At 41.4% G+C, this 19,298-nt stretch overlaps 2 protein-coding genes across 5 annotated transcripts; one reads left to right on the top strand and one right to left on the bottom strand.

The window, feature by feature from the left end:
* Positions 1-1,494: 1,494 nt before the first annotated feature.
* Positions 1,495-19,285, bottom strand: gramd1c (GRAM domain containing 1c). 4 transcript variants are annotated; one of them, XR_007570727.1, is made up of 19 exons: positions 19,144-19,285; positions 18,421-18,517; positions 16,631-16,754; positions 15,990-16,090; positions 14,798-14,893; positions 14,622-14,702; positions 11,714-11,832; positions 11,480-11,639; positions 11,228-11,390; positions 10,995-11,138; positions 10,552-10,670; positions 10,326-10,468; positions 10,143-10,246; positions 8,309-8,479; positions 7,028-7,094; positions 6,769-6,888; positions 2,994-3,099; positions 2,481-2,743; positions 1,495-2,443 (listed from the first exon to the last, which is right to left on the bottom strand). XR_007570727.1 is itself a non-coding variant. In XM_050057179.1 (18 exons), the coding sequence occupies exons 2-18, from the start codon at positions 18,499-18,501 to the stop codon at positions 2,675-2,677; spliced, it is 1,968 nt and encodes a 655-aa protein (XP_049913136.1). In that variant the 5' UTR covers positions 18,502-18,517; positions 19,144-19,285; the 3' UTR covers positions 1,495-2,674. The 4 variants fall into 4 exon arrangements, 3 of the variants coding, with proteins under 3 accessions (XP_049913136.1, XP_049913138.1, XP_049913137.1); XM_050057179.1 differs by having other exon boundaries at positions 1,495-2,743; XM_050057181.1 differs by having other exon boundaries at positions 1,495-2,743; positions 11,228-11,387.
* On the top strand, positions 3,113-6,727 carry LOC126398017 (zinc finger protein 394-like). The gene is made up of 2 exons (XM_050057182.1): positions 3,113-4,834; positions 5,032-6,727. The coding sequence occupies exons 1-2, from the start codon at positions 4,663-4,665 to the stop codon at positions 5,463-5,465; spliced, it is 606 nt and encodes a 201-aa protein (XP_049913139.1). The 5' UTR covers positions 3,113-4,662; the 3' UTR covers positions 5,466-6,727.
* Positions 19,286-19,298: the final 13 nt, after the last annotated feature.

Genomic DNA, 19,298 nt, shown 5'->3' with positions numbered 1-19,298 from the left:
ATACACAAAGAGCAAGATCTTTGTAGTCACGTCACATCTTTATGTGTTTTGTATCATTTTGTGTCTTTTTTTTTGGTTGTGTTGCATGTATTCACAGCTGCTTTGCCTGTCTTTTCCTGGTTGGAACACATTACAGTGAGTTGAGTGACAAATGCAGATAAAGACCAGGGGGCACCCTGACAATTTGGACCCCTGGACCTGTGCCTAGTAGGCTTGTTCAGCAATTAATCCACGTATCTACCTAGTAGTACACCCACCTCATCAAATACCACAACACCACTGACTATACATTATATAACATTACCATTTTAAAGTACAAGCACTCAGAATTACAGTGTCCGAGTAACTGCACTTAGTTACACCACTGGATATTAAAATGAAACTTTATAGAAGTTCCTAAAGGGATAATTCCATACAGTATACAGCGGGAGACGGTGTAGACGGTGTAGAAGGTGCAGACGCTGCAGACGCTGCCACTATCATATATCCTAAGGATACTAGGCCTATAGATGACATATAGTATTTCCTCTAGGAGTAAATAAGGACAGGCTACTGTTCAATAATTAAACACAGTCTTAGTAGTTTTGTATTTCACCTCTGATAAAGCAACAAAGAGACATTTGGCTTTACTCCTGTTTAGTTTTCCGTTTCTTTTTCCAGCAGCAGCATACAGGACACAGTGTGCTGCTCCTGCCAGCATCAGCTATGAAAAAAAGAATCACTGAACCTGATTTAATAGAATAACTTCCAGTACTCTCAGTTCAGTAAGTTCCTTAAAGAAGTGCAGTTGTGGCTATTTCACCAACTTGCACTGTCCAGTTTTAAGAATGATGAACCAAAACTGTTAAATAGCCAGTGTATGATTATGAGCTTGTTTTAGCCTGCAGTTTCTCTATGTGGTCTGTATTCTGATAAATGATGAATACTTGAGCAAAAAAACTATCACACTGTCTGAATACAATCAGAAACATGCATGTACATATTACCAATAAAAGTACTTAATTTTAGAAGCTGGAACCATAAAATGTTGTTGCAGGAAAATGAGAAAAATGGAATATGTTCATATGGTTTGTGTGCAAAAATCTAAATTTGCTACTTAACTAGTAATTTATCACATATTTGTAGTGAAATAAAAATTTTAATATTTCCCTCTGAAGTGTTGTGGAGAAGTAGAAAGTGGTATGATAAAAAAAAAAAATGTTCAAGTTAAAGTACCTCAAACTAGTACCTACAGTACTTGTGAATAATATTATGTTAATATTGTTTTGAATGGTTACTTAGTCGCACAAAACAAGACATTAAAATACCTCAGTTGCTGTGATGGACATTACTATTTTATAGGCTAATATTTCATTAACATTTATATTATCTGACATTTTGACAATAACAATTGTCAAAGAAAATAAATAGCAGACCCATCAATAATGACAATTATCATATGCATCTGTAATATATTGTACCTTAAAAATGTCAGAACAAGTAATGAAGTAATGATTCTGGCAAGAAATCTTGTTTATTAAAATTACAATATGCTAAAAATGTACAAAACAGGAACCGATTTTAAACAAGGGATTGCTTGCAGAAGTGTTTTTAAGTAAGAATAGATGAACAAAAAGATGCACAGACACGAGTGATGGCAACACTGTAAACATCTAACAAGGCTCAAGGCAACTGAAGCGGCGTGTCACCAACAATTGGGAAAATAAAGACTAGTGTTCATGTAAATTTGGAAATCACAGAACAAACGTGCATCTAGTGTTGACAGTGTGACAACATAGTACTACAATAACCTGAGATAGTCTCACTGACCTTACACCCAGTTATTTACTTGGTTCAGTGTAGAAAAAGAAAGCACATAAAACTGTGATTACACATGAACAGGTGAGTGAAGAAAATTAATCAAGTATATTAAATATGTCGTCTGAAGAAAGGCACACCATCAGCAGTATATCTGTACACCAGATTTGGCTCATATACAGTATTATAAAATATATACATATATTTTTTATTTGCAATTTGTAAATTTAATGTCGCAGTTTACATACACAAAAAAGGATGAATTACTATGATTACAAAAGAGAGTCTCTGATCCTTTCAATTTTATTGGAAAAAATAAAAATCCCAAAATATATTTAAACAGGCCAAATCTACAAGGCACTTGTGCAAAAATTAAAATATGTGCAAAACTGTAAAGAGAGAAAATTGTTCTTTTAAATAACTGATTCACTTCCCTGAAATAAAACGCAAATAAAAGTATTTCCAAAAGTTCATCTGGTGCGGCACAAGGCTCATAAGAACATAAGACGACACATAGGTAAAGAGTTTTCTAAAATCCAATGCTGCTATTTAAGTAAAGAGTGAAAAAGAAGCCAGCCAAGGGAGCTGACAATAGCACCCTAAAGAAATCTAAACCTGCTGCTCCGTGTGCAGCCGACTGATGTAACTCTGTCCCCGCAGCAGGTTTAAAAACATCCTGGCACCTGATGCCCCGCCACAGGCTTTGGGATGTGTAACCCCTGGCAACACACGGCATGTCAGGGGTCTGGGGACGCGTCTACATGGCAATGCCACTGGATACCAGAGATTTCCTCAGAGGCAGCTCACTGCTGCAGTCCTGTCCCCCCCCCCCCTCCGGGGCTGGAGACAGGCACTGTGTAGTCTCCAGTGTGAAGCATCACTGTGGTGCTGCTGTGCGATTGGCCAACGCAAAGTTCTGCTGCAGCACCAGCAGGGAGCTGCGGAGCTGTGAGGAGAAGAAGAAATGAGTCAGCAGCTAGAAAACCTGATTAAGGTGTTAAAAAAAATGTTAAAAAATAGGTGTGAATTTATGTGATGGACACCTGCTGGTTGTTAAATTCTGCTTTCTAATTATGTGTCAAAAATCTATGATGAACTACATTACTTTGCACAAAGCACTGCAGAGTCATGGCCACACTGGAGCTACAGTACAATCAGACCTTTCATGTATACAATGCATTCCCAGCTCATCCTACCTGTTCTAAAAGGTTGATGGAGTCCTGTAGTACAGTTTTTAGCAGCTGTGCATCCTCTGGGCTCCTGAACCCTGGTCCCTGTCTGGGCCCATATTCCGAGGCCAAGCTGCCAACAGAAAGAAAGCAAAATTCATTACATTGTCTTTTCATGTCCCCACTAACACTGAGAAAACACCTGTCTGTTTTTCTAACTTTTACAGTAGGAAATATGTTAAATATGTCCTTGTTGAGTTAAAACTCCGGGGCACATTAGTAAGAAAGGAAAGATCATCTTTAAAATAGAACCATCTGAAAGTTAAGATGGCAGCTGGAGCTTGAGTTTCAGTTTCACTTTTCTGCAAGGCTATCACATCAGTGCACCACTAAGCTGGCTCATTAACGCCTAACATGCACTAGACTAGACTTTGAAAATACCTTTAAAAGACAAAAGTCTGACACCCTCTCTCATCTGAAGACAATATGAGTTTTAAGTCACACACTATAACATTTTTCAAAGACTGGGGATTCCTTTCATTTCTCATCCTGCTCCTGGTGAAAAATATTGCACCAAACTCCCTTTAAGAAATATGACACATTAACAATTCCTTGTGTGTCCTCAAACACACATAAGTCTGGAAACACAGGATAAAATGTGTCATATGTTGACAGTATTCTTGTCAATTCGGCATCACTATAATCCATAAAGATAAACTATATTTGCATACAAACTTAACACTTTGGCTTTGTTGCCTAAACTCCCCACTAGCCTTTGTTGGTTACCTGTGATATTTAAGTTGGACTAGACCATGTGAATGAGAGGCAAACCATTTAAAAAAAAATTGGATTTCTGAGTAAAATAAGTGCCGGCTGATGATTAGACACCCGTTTTCATTTTACTAAGGCCTAAAGTTATGCATAATTAAGTGCGTCATCATCAGAGCCACCCCTCATTCCTCCACAACGCCAAATATGGTCACTAATGGTTCCACAAAAACAAAGATGGCGACGGCCGAACTCGAGGCTTCAAAGAGAAGACAAACCAATGTGTGACGTCACGGTAGCTTCGTCATTATTGTTACAGTCTGTGGCTGCAATATTAATGTCATGAACACATGAATGCATCAATAATTATTATACAATAATGTACTATATGAGCCATTCTACATAATGAGTACTTTTACCTTGGATATGCTGTATGTCTTTATGCCAACATTGTTTTTGTACTTTTACTTATGTAAGGTTTTCAATGCAAGATTTTAAGCCTACTTTACACAGAGTATTTTTACAGTGTGGTATAAGTAGGGCCTATAAAGTTCTGAGTGCTAATAATGCATCATAATTTATAAGTTAATTATGTTTTGCATTATCTGAATTTCCAAAGTAACTAATGATTAAAGAAAAAATTAAGTAAGGTGCAATATTTGCCTCCATGATGTAATGGAGTAGCAGTAGCCTATGAAGTAGCATGAAATTGAAATAGCCTACTGTAATGTAAAGTACAAGTACCTCAAAATTCTACTTAGGTACAGGTACTATTATTAAAGTTATGAAATGAAAATGGATTGGCAGGGTCGTAACCTAGCAACAGCAGCAGTTGTTTGTAAGAGACCAAACTGTTATGACTCAGTTTTTACTGTTTAGTCACCTCTGAGGACATTTCTCTGGAGAAAAGGTTTCTGTGTTTAGCACCATGTCAAAGCAGACGGATGGACAGAGGCAGCAGCTGGATGCAGTCACTGAAGAGATATTTGGGCTGGTTGACAGAACACTAACGGATTATGAGGAGGAGGTATCTCGTTTAAAAGAAAATGAGGAACGACGCAAACTTCCGGATGCTGTTTCCAACACCAAAGTTCAATCAGGTTTGTACAGTTTTAGTGTCACTCTCAGTCTTCATATTCATTTCATGGGTTTTAGTCACATCTCAGTTGCATTTTTTTTTCTTACACTCCCTAAGGGAACTCTGTCTTTCACATTACTGTTGATCTCTTTTCTTATTCTTCTGCAAAAATGGTTGTAAACTAATAGTATTTCAAACTTCTTGTTGTGTGTGTTTCAGTGTTCCCTGCAGATGCTCCCCCTGCGGTGAGCCCCAGTCTGGACCAGGAGGACCCAGAGCACCCACACATTAAAGAAAAACAGCAGGACCTCTGGACCAGTCTGGCGGGAGATCAGCCTCGAGGACTGGAGGAGGCTGATATCACCAAGAGTGAAGATGATGAAGAAAGCCAAACTGAGGAGAGCACAGAGGCTGCAGCCAGCAGCTCAGCTCAACAGATGGAAACAGAGGCAGCCAGCAGCTCAGACTCACATCGACCATCATCATCTATCACAGGACAGAAACCATGGCGCTGCAGCGTTTGTGAAATAAGATTCAGCTACAAGAGCCTTCTGCAGAGACACATGAGAGTCCGTACGGGACGGAAACCATTTGGTTGTAGCGTTTGTGAGAGACGATTTCTCTGCAAGAAGAGGAAAACCACTTGGTTGTAGCATTTGTGAGAAAAGACTTTGCAGTAAATTAAATCTGAAGATGCACATGAGAGTGCATACAGGAGCGAAACCATTTGGTTGCAGTTCGTGGTGGGAATCTCTGGGCACCTCATAATTCAGTTCTGATTCAGAGGGCTGCAATGCGACAATAAAAAGATTATCGATGCATCAAAAAATATATATATATTCTGTGCATGATTTATTTTTCTCAGTGTGTGACTACTTTCCACTTTTAAAACATAGCATATTTGTGATGATACTGCTCGTAAACTGCGGTCAGACTGTCAAACTAGGCAGCGCTAATCAAATATATAGATTCTGTGACTGCATTGGCTATTTCTCACCTTCAGAAACATATTTTAGTGTACTGTTTAGCTGTAAAATGAGAACATGGCAGCCGGGTCACAGACTTTCTGATTTTACAACTAAATAGTACACTAAAATATGTTTCTAAAAATAATTGAGGTGAGAAATATGCAATAACAGAATCTTGATTCATATTTGATCACCACCACCTAGCGTGATGTCACCCATTGGTTTGCAGACTCCTGTTTTGAAGCCTTAAGTTCGGCATTACGACCATCACCATCACTGTTTTTTGGAGCCAGGAGTGCTCATATTTGGGTGAGAGGCTTATGCTGTGGAAGAGCGAGGGGTGGGTCTACTGAGAAGATGATGACACTGCCTTAATGCATTATGTTCCATTAAAATCCTATATTATAAATTATAACCTGGTGCCTGAATTTTGTTTTTCCTCTCAATAAATAAAGACGTTTCTACCATAAACTGATGCAGAAAAGGCACAAATTGGTCCAAAAAAATTTACCAGAATGCAAAAAAATTAAGTGTTTGACACTCCCAGATCCCCAGCTTCATATGTGTCCTCACCAATGTGTAAACAAAACCCATGCCCTTGGCAAAATATGACGTTCACATGTGCTACATAAAGGCAGCAGAAGGCAGGCAGAAAGCAAGAAGGAAGGAAATGAAAGAGGAGGGCTAAGTGTGGAGGAGCACAGATGCAAGTCACTTACATAACCACCGTTACTGAGGCTGACAAACCAGCAGTTTAAACACTGAGTCATTAGAATAAGAGCTCTCTTGTATGTGGGCTGCTGAAACGCCACAGACATAATAAAAAAGTGGAGGAAGACTAACCCGTTCCCCCTCTCCACCCACACCGAGACTTCTGCTTTCTGAGTGACTGTGGCAACTATATGGTTACTGTCTGTGATAGATGATGAGTCAAGGGGGAAGATCAGATGGAATATGCATATGCAAAAGGGACAGAGAGTTATCTAACCTGGCCTCACTCCTCTCCCTCAGTCGATGCTTTGTGCTCAGGTACATGCGGTGGGCCACATCCTCCATGGCCCACAACTTGAAAAACAGACCCAGATTCATCACCGTCAGAATCAGCAGACTGAAAGAGACAGAGGGGGCCGAGTGACAACTTTAGATGGATGACTCTCCTTGACAACACAAAATACAGGCATTATTTTCATTTATACACCATACAAATCAAACTGTTTCACAAGTGTGTTTCCAGGTTGTTAACTTACATCACACTCATTCCAGCCACTATCGTCGTGGTGTTCCATCTGTGCGGTCCGTTCATTTCTATGGGGCCTGAAATGCAGTAGGATGGATCAATTAATTAATTATATATTTAAAGAAAAAAACAAACCTGGGTTAAAGTCATCAATATGAGGACATTTTGCACTGGTTTGCGACATTTTCCTGGATATTTCCTCCCAATGATGTGCAACATCTTGCAACATCCTGAGATACAGTATAAACGTTGCAGTTTTGTGGGTGTGTCAAGAGTGCAACTCAGTAAGACAGTAACCTAACTCTACACGTCTATAGAGCTGTGTCTGTTGTCTGGCATACAGTTTGCACAACTAACATTTGCTTTCAATGCTTTACAGTTGCTACGACCGCAATAAGAAATTCTCAACAGTGCAGTGCGACTGGATGTTTGATGCACAACAATCACCATTTGAACATTTTGGTACTTTTTTGAAAATGCTAATTTATACAATGTAAAATGCCATAGGCTGGTGCTAATAATGTTAGCATGTTGTATTTGTTTGGTAAACGTGTTTAGTATAAGACAGTTGTTTTGTCAGTGAACCTTGTCAGTGAGTTGTAATGGAGCTCAATTTTGTAACATTACCTTTGTTAAATGTTGCTGTTGTCCCTGGCTTCATATGAGTAGAGGAAAAGTCTGCTAGCCACTAGCTAATTTATACAATGTAAAATGCCCTAGGCTCGTGCTAAAAACATTAGCATGTTGTATTTGTGGGGAAAATGTGTCCAGATAAAGACAAGTGCTTTGTCTGTGAATGCTGCGAGTTATAGTGAAGCTGATTTGTGTACTTGTGTTTGAAATTGTCGCTATTAAGCCATGTTTAATGTGTGTTTTAATCAACTAAACTTTACAGCACCAATGCCTACCAGTGTTTTGGAAACAACTGGCCTGCCAAAATCCATCTACCAGCACCTCTAATGTTCACTGACACATTATGTCTTGTTAATAATCTACTATTTCTTGGATGGGCACAGTGTGTTCCTAGCGACCAGAAAGTTGATACTTCAAGCACATAAACTCCCACAAAGCCACAACTTGTCATCTTTACACAACCAACATGTAAATTAGTGAGTTTAAGTGGTGCTGGTGGCCAAGCTAGCCATTTCCCCTGCTACCAAGCTTTATGTTAAGCTAAGTTAACGGTTTACTGGCTGTAGCTTCATATCTAACAGACAGACATAAGAGTGGTATTGATCTTCTCAGCAAACCCATTCCTTTAAAGTCATTATAAACAGTTAACATCATGTACCCATGTTGCCATCTCTGTGCTGTTCAGGGTCTTGCCCGTACTGCTTGTTGGGCTTCATGTGCTCTGGCAGAGTCCGGCTGTAAGTCCGCCTCCTCCTCCGAAGCCCACCCGACTTCCCAGAGTCCCCACCTCCTTGATTCATCTCTGCTTCCTCCTCCAGCAGTTCCATCTCTGTACAGTGTCAACACAGGGCCACAAAGAGTCAAATATGGGCAGAATGAGAACGGTTAGGACAGAAAAAACACCATGTGTTTTAAGTGTCCGAGTATTTAGACACTGATTGATTAAACAAGTACTGCTAAAAACAAGAAAGACATTTAAGCATAGTGTACCTTAAATGGCTGATAGCTTCAGGCTGGTGCAGGCTAGACTGCACGTTATATTCCTTTTCTCATAAAGGCAGCTGTAATATTATTCACTGCTGCAGAGCCTGATGTGTGCCAGTAGAAACAGCTGATATCAGATCAGAGATAAAACTGGAATTACTGCCTCCACCAACCAGTCAAGGTGTAGTTTGCATCCATGTCCTGACTCATACATGTAGTGAAGACTATGAAAGATCTTAATAAATTGTATTAGGGGTACTTTGGGGGTTAAATGGAAGTAATCACCGCACTGACATGTATGATTTCAGTGAATAACTTCGTAGAGCTTCATGATATGATGCAACAACAATCATCTGAGGCTCAATATCAGCAAAATCGATCAGCTTGTGGTGGCCTATCAGAGGAACAGGAGAGGTTGTAACCATGACAGCTGACAATGCTTCAAATAATAATGTTGCTGCAACTAAGCTACATATTCTAAAACGTACCGTTTCACACACACATTCCACCCGGCAGCTCAGAAGATCTACACAATCAGCACAGTTTCAAGATGGACACCCAAAATTAGTGTCACAAATTCAGTATCTGACCAAATCTCTCACCTTCTGTTCCTGAGTTATGGCCAGAGAAGTGTTTCTGCAGAACATTATGATGTCACAGTGACACCGACCTTTGACCATTTGGATGGGAAATGTCATCACTTCATTATTTTTTATCCTATTAGACATTTTTGTGAATATTTCCATAACTGACCTTGACCTTTGACCACCAAAATCTAATCAGTTCATCCTTGAGTCCAAGTTGACATTTGTGCCAAATCTTAAGAAATGCCCTTACGCAATTCCCAAGATACCACGTTCACAAGAATGGTACGGACGGACAACCCCAAAACACAATGCCTCCAGCCACCGCTGTCGCCAACATGAGGCCCGTTTCCACCGCAGGAACTTTGGGGTAATTTTTTCAGGAACCACCCCCGAAGGACAGAGTTCCGGAACTTTTACAGGGGGTAAACAAGTCCCTGCCTCGGAGTAGGTACTCAGAACGGCCGCGAGAAACGCCTGGCTGGGGCTTGGGGTTTACTTGGTGCTGATTGGATATACTCAAGGTGGGATGTGACGTTTTGTAATTAATAACATGGTTGTCGTAGATTAGCTGGGCTAACCGTTAGCTGTTAGTGGTGTCTGTAATAACTCAATAAACGGTCCGTGAAAAAAAATTTTTTTTCCAGCGGATATCTTAGTTACAACATGATTGAGCTAGCAAAGCAGTTTTGTGTTGCTATGTGTGGTATTTATTCAGTGTGGGGAAATCACGATGTCGAGAAAGCATCAGCTGACAGAGACAGCTAACAGCAGCAGCAAAGCTAACATCAGGACGTCATCTGTTAAAAGCCTCCCGTTGTCGGATACGACATGAAACTACTCCAGTTAGCTCAATCATGTTGTAACTAAGGCATAATAAAACCACAAGCTGAGAAAAGGCAACAGGGACAGCTTTCCACTTACCGAGCTGTCTGAAGTAATCTTCTATGCCGCTCCAGGAGTTTTTGGTGATGAAGGACTTGATCAGGCCCCACGGCTGCTTCTTGTATTTCACGTCAGTGTAGACCCTGGCAGCACAACAGACACTGTAAACTGCAGTCACTTAAAAAAAAAAGTACAAGTCACATTATGGTAATAATATCTTACCTTAGTCGACACTTCCGCTTCGAGTTTCTTATGATGTAGTACCGGTTTTGCGTGTAGAAGTAGTCGTGATAGGGAACGTCATGAGTGTAAACCTCGGACTCTACGTGGTAATACTGACCATCCCTGGATTCTTTGTACAGCGTCTGGGAGATAATGGGAGTACAAATATGTGTTTGTTTATCCATTCAGGCGTTCACACATTATTCACACACGGATGTAAACAAACCTGGTTGTCTGTTGCGGTGGAGAACTTGCCAATCAGAGGGTTGCTGATGGTTATTGTGTAGTTCAGACTCCTCTTCATGTTTCCCAAGGCGTCTTTTTGCCAAGCAGTAGAGCTGGCATCTGAGAACACAAAGTTCAACTTGAATGGTACACGTGGAAGCTTTTATTGGCAAGTACTAGTGGATTAATCAGTTTCAGGGATGGCTGAAAATAATTCTATTCCTTTTTTTAACAGGGGTCATACAGACAAGCGTTGCTGCCAGCAGTTTGTACGTGGTACTCTGCGTTTGCAGCACCATCCTGCATCACTCTGATGGGGTTTATTTCACAGTATTAACCTGCTCACTGTACATTATTCCTTACATAAGCAATGCAACAGATTTAATGTGTATAGAGCTCCTGCTTATGCCTTAAAATCTAAATTAAAACAGGTTCAATACTTACTGGTCGTCTTCCTGATGTTCATGAACCTGCGGATGAAGCTGGAGTCGGTGAAAAGCAGCTCAAACATCTTGCTGGCGCTGATGTGGAACACCTTGTTTAGATAAAGTCGACCCTGCACCTGGGACAAACCCACCCGCTCCTCCACTAATGAAGCAAAAAATTTGGAGAGGGGAAATATGAAACCACAAAAATACAAGACATGAGCTCAAGTATCCTCCAGTGCCTCCTCTTACCATCCTCGATGCTTTCTGAACCGCTCTGCTCAGACGCGTCATTCTCGTTGGCGTTGAGGTCAAGAGAGAGCGAGGAGCACTTGGACATCCGTTCTGGAGCGAGGCGGTCCAGCGAAGGAACTGGGCTGCGCCTCTGAGACGGGGTGCTGCGAGAGTCATCCTGCTGGAAGGCGATACAAAACAAACAATGAGGTGTGAAAAGATTAAGACATGCATACACAGACGAAACAATGATGAAAACAAAAGTAATACCGCAGTGGGAGGGCTCTGTGAGCCGATGGGGGAAGGCAAGTCCTCCCCTTGAGGAGTGGAAGCCTCTAAAGGCACATGCTCCATCCCATTGAGGCGAAGGGAAGGAGGGCGCTCGAGCCTCCCTATACCACCATCATCACCACCAGGCCTCACTGTCAGGCTGCAGACAAACAGGTAGTGTTAAATTACAGTGCACTGTGACTGTGTGAAAGGTGCAGATGGAAGCTCGCTCACCTGGTCGGCGTGCTTGATTCTGCTGATAGCTGTAAACTCTCCATCTCTTCATGGCTCAGGCCCAGGTCATACCCATAATGCTGTTTAACCATCTGCCACAACTCCAAGCTGGTCAGAGGCTGAATGTGTGGTAGAAACAGAGATCACAAAGACATGGAAACATCAAGTGAGGCAATGTCTTGCTCTTGCCCTATAAGAACTAAGCTTTGACAGATAGAAAGCACAATATGAACAATAAACTCAAGGTGACTCAGAGTTTGGAGTAGTTTGTGGTAACCTAGGGACATCCAGCCTCCACACAGTATAATTTACAGTCTTATCTCCATGGGTGACAAACAACCTGCAAACCTTATTGTCTCTGTGACCGCTGGGATATTCAGATTACATTTCTGTGTTGACAACCAGGAGAAGCTCACTCTCACAAAATTACAAAACCAAGATGTGCTGCTCCATATGGCACAGTGATTAAAAAAAACCCGTCTCTATCACTGTAGGCGTGTTTAATCCGACGGGAAATAAACGCGTATTTCCATATGGAGCCGCACTAGCGCGTCTAACACCGAGAGAAAGTTTCAGATTCACTCACACAGACTTTACTTACTTGTCAGAGGACATTTCCCCCGCGGCTGTGAGCTTCAGCAGGCTGTCACACAGTGGTCTGGAACCTGGACGCACATTCAGGAAGTCCCCGGAGCGAGCGCAGGGGCGTAAAGACGCGCCGCCCAGATTGACACCGCGATAAAAGGTAAATAAAAGCTCGTCCTACCTGTCGAAAGTCCGGTTCACCGCCAGTTCGCACGGCCAGACAAGCTCCTTTGTTTAGAAGCGACTCCGTTAATAGTTTGAGCTTCGACACAAGCGGAGCGTCAAGTGCGCTCTGTGCGGTGAAAGGCAGCATGTAAATCAGCCCCCATGGCCACACCTGGAGAGGTCAATGAACTCTAGTGATGTTTTTATATACAGGTGTTTGTGCTGCAGGTCCCGGCAGACTCACACCCCCGTGGGTACAGGCTGCTATAGTGCCTGTCTATAAGGGGAGTCTAGTGTAAGCATTGCTGCCTGCTTTCTCCTCTTAAAAACACATTAATGTGTTCATACTGCCAATGCTCTGTATCAGGGATTCTCAACTTGCTTTGCAAAGGGGCTACTTTTGCAGAAAAACAAGAGACCAGGGGCGAGTAAATAAATAATATTTAACCATACAAATATAAAAATGAATTGCCTGTTAAACTTTTTAAGGTTTGCTGCCGTGTTTGGTTCAGTTAAATTGAACTCAAGTTCATTTGCCCCCTAAGTGCGGTTCATTTGGGAAGGTGTGAACACAGCAATTGCACTCAGGTGTGCACCAAAACAACCGGGCCGAGACCTTCTTGAAGAGGTGGTCTCGGTCTGGTTACAAACAAACTCTGGTGTAGTTTATTTGTGGTGAGAACTTGTTCAGACCTGGATCTGAACCAACTGCAGTCACATGACACATTGTTTGGGTTAAACATGAGCACATTACAGTCCTGGAGGATTATTAATGTGCACCTCCTCCTGTACTGCCTTAATATGCACATTCAGCACATCCAATGCATCAAAACATTGTTTTCTAGTTGGAGCCGCGCCTCGTTTTCAAACTGTATGGTTTGACTAAAATGAACAATGACAGCAATATAGTCCACGATGAGCAGCGCTAAAATCAACCTGCGTAGTTGTCCCTCCATTGTGACATTAGAAAGTGTCACATTTATCTTGCAAGTGTACTCTTCTTCAACGTTTTGTTTACTTCCTGGATTTTTCTAAGGAGAACACAAACCAACTCTTGGCAATTATGCATCTTTGTAACAACATTAGTCCCTGATTCAAACCAAAGCAAGCGAACTCTAGGTCTGAAAGCACCCTTACTGGCAAGGGCTCAAGCCTGGGCCCACTGAGATTAATGGTAATCCATCAAGTTTTAAGTGATAATGGTGTCTGCCGGCATTGATTTATTTCTATCAAGTTCCTAATCCTTATTTGGTGAGTCACTTTCTCAATAGATTTTACTTCTTGAATCATACCTTTCCATTTCATTATATCTGGGGGTTCGTTTGTATTCCACTCTTTGGTGATCTGTTTCAGTGCTGTGATTCTCAAGATTGTAAGTAGGTATTTTTCATCTTTACTGAGAGTAGCTGGAGGTTTTCCCAAAATGATTGGCTCTGCTTTTGAAAACACTTGACTGTACTTGTCACATTCACCCACACATACACATTCATATACTACCATAGAAGCTGCCAACTGCTACTCAGTTAAACATTCACACACACTCCACATAGTATCCTGTTCAACATGCAGACTGGACGAGTCAATCTTCCCATCAGTGGACAATCCTCTCTAGCTCCTGAATCACAGCCAATGTATGCAAAGATGTGGTTGAACACAAATATGGTGGCTCAGCTGTTTAGTTTCAACCACATCCCTGACATGCATATAGCTTAATCATGCCAAACACAACACGTCATTATGTGAAACAATAAATAAAAGCTTGTATCTGTTGGCCTCATGATTAAACTCTGCTGTGCCGCTGTGTGCAGATCTTCCCCCTCAGTGCAATAGCAGAGCAGCAATGATAACCTCAAAGGGAAGACAAGGGCAGTGTATGTACTCTGGACCGATTAGATAAGTGCTGCATAATGGGGTAAAGTCACAGAGCTATAGTCACAGCTGTCGAGTCATTGGACAGCAGCAAAGTCTGTGCGATGACAGTCATACATGTGAAATGACTGCAGGTATGTGGACACACGTGACTGAAGGTCTGAAACAGGGACTATTGTTGAACCTGCATGAACAGCGGTTACTCCCACATGGAGTATGAAAATCTCACTGATCAGTGTCTGTAGATAGGAGACTGTATTAATAGCAGTTCAGTGGAGCAGAGCTTTACCTTGTTCAGCAGCGTGTTTTGCCACATGCGGAAAACACCCAGGTAACTCTTCTCTCTTGCCGAGAAGGACGTGAAGAAGAACTGCAGGTGAAGACAGAAAGACAGAAACAGTGATTGATGATGTGTTTATGACACGGGGAACAAACTCTGCTCTCTTCTGTTCTGACACATTATACCTTCTCTGTGCTCGTGCAGATCTGGATGGCGTTGGGAATCAGCCGAGCTGTTTTCTCTCTGGTCACAGTCACAATGTCTTTAAGAGTCAGTGTGATCTATAAAACAGGTGAAAGGTTACAGTTGTTAAAGCACTTATCAAAGAGTGCTATAAAGAAAAAATCCATTATGTTGTCAGATAGAGTTCTTTTGTGACGACGTCTTATGACTTTGAGTAACTCGCCCAGGAGGAGGCGTGAACTCACGGCTCAGCAGCATTGCTGCAATATCATATGGTCGACTGCAGTTACTGTATCTTCCTAGTTCTTCCTGTTATAGCTCAGCTGTTGTTCATCTGTTGCACATGATTGCAAACTAGAATTCCTCACTGACACCAAAATAGGATATTTATCTTGTGGTTTGTATGGCTGAAGTTCACACAGGAGATCGGCACACTGTCGGCTCCAACTAAATAGTTTACATCTCTTTTCCTTTAAGGCAACATTTTGATCTCAAGATCTTCCTCAGGCAAATGTAAAAGAGAAAACGGGTATTTCTTGTCGAGGCAGCAATCAACTCAATTACGGTCTCTTTGAACCGGAGTATTTTTGCCTGGATGTGTACACACTTTTAGTCTAGTGCTGCTGAAAACATTCAAAATGTACATTTCTCTGTGTTTGTTAAAGTCGCCTTTTGAGGGAATAACACAAAAAACACAACAAAAGGAGGGGCAGAAATGCAGTTGTTTTAATCTAGTGTTCTAGAGCAGATTTTTCCTTTAAGGTTCGGCACACTATTTATCTTTTCTCCCACTTTTAAAAGGCAAGTAAAGTATTAACAGTGTGAAATAGCCAGCTATTATTTAAAGATAATAAACCAACATTATTGAGATGTAGTTTAAAGAAGAAGCATGCATATGTCACCTATAAGAAAATATACTCCTGCACTTTATTTTGTTGCTTTGTCCACACATTTGCAGTGACATGAATGTGAACCCTTTGTGCTCCTAGACCAGGGGTAGGCAACCTGTGGTTCTGGAGCCACATGCAGCTCTTAAGCCCTTCTCCAGCGGATTTAAAAAATAAAATCATATGGAAATGAGTAGCGTTTGTCTTGCAGCTCCAGACAGATTTTATTTTGATAGTAAAGGTTGCTGACCCCTGTCCTACACTATACACTCTCCCCTCTTCTGTCTGTTCTCTACTTTCTCATTACCTTTGTACCCCGAAACACATTGCTGTAGAAGCAGAGCCAGTTCTCTGCGAGGTAGAGGCGTCCCTGAAGGAGGATGTCCCGCTGAAGGGCACATGGGTAGTCTGAGGAGAAATATGTAAAGGAGGTACATCATCCATACAAATGAGTGTGCCTGAGGTGTTCTGTGATACTGTATTTATAAAACAGGCCACTGTGGTGAGAGACGTACTGTGATTCACCTTCTCCAGAGATTTTTAACATTTATCTTAGACTTTAGTCAAGTTGTGGTTTCCAGAGTCGCTGTCGGTGTCATGCAGAGTTACAGTGCAGGATCAAACATGATCATTTTCTGTTTGAAGCAACAGTGTAGCTATAAAACAAGTAGTCTTGGGTTTTAATATTTACTGACTAGTGTGTAAGTTTGGTTAAAATATTGGCCTGTGACCTCTCACTGATCGAATGATAGGAGGTTCTTATTTGACCAGAGACCATAACTGCACTGAATACCGGAGTATTTTGTAATTTCATGGCATAAAATATGGTGTGCAGATTTTTAAAAATGGAAATTTGAATTACTGGATCTCTGTAAGAAGATAATTAACTCATATAAGTGTAATAAAATAAATATCTGTATCATGGAACAAGCAGTCTTTGTCACTCACCCACTATGAGCTTCTCTGACTCCGGCAGTTCTTTGAACAACTTCTTAAATTCATCAAACCTCTGTTTGTAGGTCGGCAGAGGAGTCTGTGGCGCAGCGAGACACTGTCCCTGAGGGTCAGAGTTCTGGTGGAGGACATGTGAACATTACTGAGACATTACTAAGATATGGCATATTTGTTCTGTCAAATGATAAGATGTGTATAATTCTGATTGGAGGGTAAAAGAAGTAGACAGACAGAGCAAGACAGAGACATGAGCAACATCTCCTGTGAGTCTGCGCAGATGATAAACAGCATTACGAGCCTGCTGGGCTTTGCATCAGAGAGGCAACAGCAGTCCCACTTGTGTGAGGTGACACATGGTGTAATGAGTGTGACCCACAAGAGGGCAGTCACAGGTTTTCCATGTCACAGATAATTAGAGGTTATAGTAGAAGTGCATGATTTTACTGAATTGTATGAAAGAAGTCTAAATGTCATATACAAGCAGCAGGAGCTTTATGTTAACTGGGACAGTGCAGGGGCGGAGCAGGGGGGTGGCTTCAGGTGCCCCAGCCCTGAATGTTTTCTAAAAAGCCCTGAATCTTTTAGGTTTTTAAAATACCTTCAACTTTGTCATTCAGATAATAATAATAATAATAATAATAATATATGCTCATGTTGTTGATCCTGCTGTGCCATCCACTTAACAAATCTAATATGACTGAGTGAATGTTGTTCTGTTGGCCTTATCATCCAGTTCAGACTATTTACACCACATTTCAGCAATTACCCACGGGATCAATAAAGTTCTGTCTTATCTTATTTTGGCATTGTCGGCATAGGCGTAGATTTTGGGTGGACGCAGAGGACACTCAATTAGAACATGTGGATTTGCCCCACCCAATAAAATCATTAAAGTAGAAGAGGACAAGTATTTTGTCAAAATTAAAGACATTTGTACCATATATTGATGCAGAAAATGCACAAAATGGTGCATAAAAGAAATCAGAATGCAGATAAATTGAGTTTTTGATGCTCAATCTATTTGGCAAGGGACACCCAAATCCCCTGAAACAAAGCACACACCCTTAATTGTTGGGGATACTTGTTTTTCAATTACAGATTTTTATGGGATAGATTTAAATATAGCAGACTTGTTAGCTAATCATCAATTCCGTGAACCCTACTCCAGCGTAGTTTTGCCTCCTTTAGATGGCAGGAGTGAAACTTAGTCCAGCACACAACCGACCTTCGATTTTGAAATGTGGTTGAAATTATGTCAGTTGTTGTTTCAACATTTAACAACATTGAATCAATGTTTAATTCTGATGGTTGTTAAAAAGTTAACAAAAATTCTCATAAATCAGGACTGAAATTTCAGAAAGATCTGTTTCAGCGTTGAAACAATTTTGAAACTACGTTTAAAGTTTATGAAACATGAGGAAATCAACGCAGATTCATCTTTCAGAATCAAAACATAACTTAAGAGTGATTCAACCACTTGTGATGCTGATTCAGCAGTGGAAGGGATTTGTTTTGTTTTCAGAATGACAGTTGAATAACACTTAAATACAACATAGAATATAGGCTCAACAGGATGATTTTTTTTCCATGTTTTTCCCAAATGATGTCCAGATTTTTAGGCTGTCTATCATCTCAACAGGCTTGAAAATACTGCATATAGGCTAGTGGCTGTAAATGAGGGAGCATGCCCCTGGTTCCCCCCTAGGCTTAGGCTGAGCCCTGACTGTGTACAACGTCTGGCTGCGCTCCTGGAACAGTGTAGTGTCTGGTTGTTGTTACCTTACCTGTTCTTCATCAGAGCTCCATGTAAACTCATCTGAAACATCATCAGTGCCCACTCCTGACCGGTTGGATACCTGGTCCATCTGCTCTGCTGCTGCGCTGCTCAAATAAAGAGATGTGCTTCTGTGAAACTTCTTTAACCCTCCTGTAGATTGATGTTACACACATTTCAGACACACTGGGGGGAAAATATACAACTTGTGTGGGTCTGCAGAGGGTTAAACTAGAACATGATGTGAGACTCGGCGGTAAATGTCATGAAAAAAAGATCCAGCAGCAACACAAGGAAAGTCATTATCACTGCAACAGAACTGGTTTGACCAGGAGGGTTAAGCTGGAGAAGTGCAGTCATGCCAATGAACAGAAACCTTTGTGCACGTATGAGTCTCTTTTATTAAGTGGTAGAATACCCTTTAAAGAGCGAAGCTGTGTCGCAAAATTGAATTATTTAAAACACTTGCACACAATGACAGCGACCTGATGCCACCATATCACCACCCCCCCACCTCCTTGCTTTCAGATTGTCTTGGTTGATAGGACATAGATGTCAAGTCTTGTCACACAAAATCACGCTGATAAAAAGTGACTCTCAGATCTGTAAAGCCGACAAACATGCGTCTGAATACTTTTACGCACAGCGCCATGAGCGCAGAGGCGTGCTGAGTCTTTAACATGTCTCCACATGCGGGCTGTGTGAGACGAACCTGTTGTTGTCAGTCACTTACCTGGCACGGAGTGGACCCAGGGTTTCGGCTCTGTTGTCACTGCGACAGAGTTGAAAAAGCCAAGTTAACGCCGGTTAGTTTGTCCCTTAACAGCTCTGAGGCTCTGCGCATGACTTCAAATGTGCTTGTGCATCTTGTTGCAGGTGCATCTCATC

Source organism: Epinephelus moara, chromosome 11, assembly GCF_006386435.1.
Source record: "Epinephelus moara isolate mb chromosome 11, YSFRI_EMoa_1.0, whole genome shotgun sequence".
NCBI lineage: Eukaryota > Metazoa > Chordata > Actinopteri > Perciformes > Serranidae > Epinephelus > Epinephelus moara.
Note: the sequence above shows the minus strand (reverse complement) of the source record. Positions and strands in the feature narration are given on the sequence as shown.

What these genes read in the sequence shown, in the direction of transcription:
- LOC126398017 (XM_050057182.1), top strand. Translation starts at nt 4,663, where the DNA reads ATGTCAAAGCAGACGGATGGACAGAGGCAGCAGCTGGATGCAGTCACT. An exon ending in CAACACCAAAGTTCAATCAG is followed by an intron (nt 4,835 to 5,031) that starts GTTTGTACAGTT and finishes TGTGTGTTTCAG; the next exon opens with TGTTCCCTGCAGATGCTCCC.
- gramd1c (XM_050057179.1), bottom strand. Translation starts at nt 18,501, where the DNA reads ATGGACCAGGTATCCAACCGGTCAGGAGTGGGCACTGATGATGTTTCA. An exon ending in GTCAGAGAAGCTCATAGTGG is followed by an intron (nt 16,091 to 16,630) that starts GTGAGTGACAAA and finishes ATTTCTCCTCAG; the next exon opens with ACTACCCATGTGCCCTTCAG. An exon ending in CACAGAGCCCTCCCACTGCG is followed by an intron (nt 11,391 to 11,479) that starts GTATTACTTTTG and finishes ATCGCCTTCCAG; the next exon opens with CAGGATGACTCTCGCAGCAC.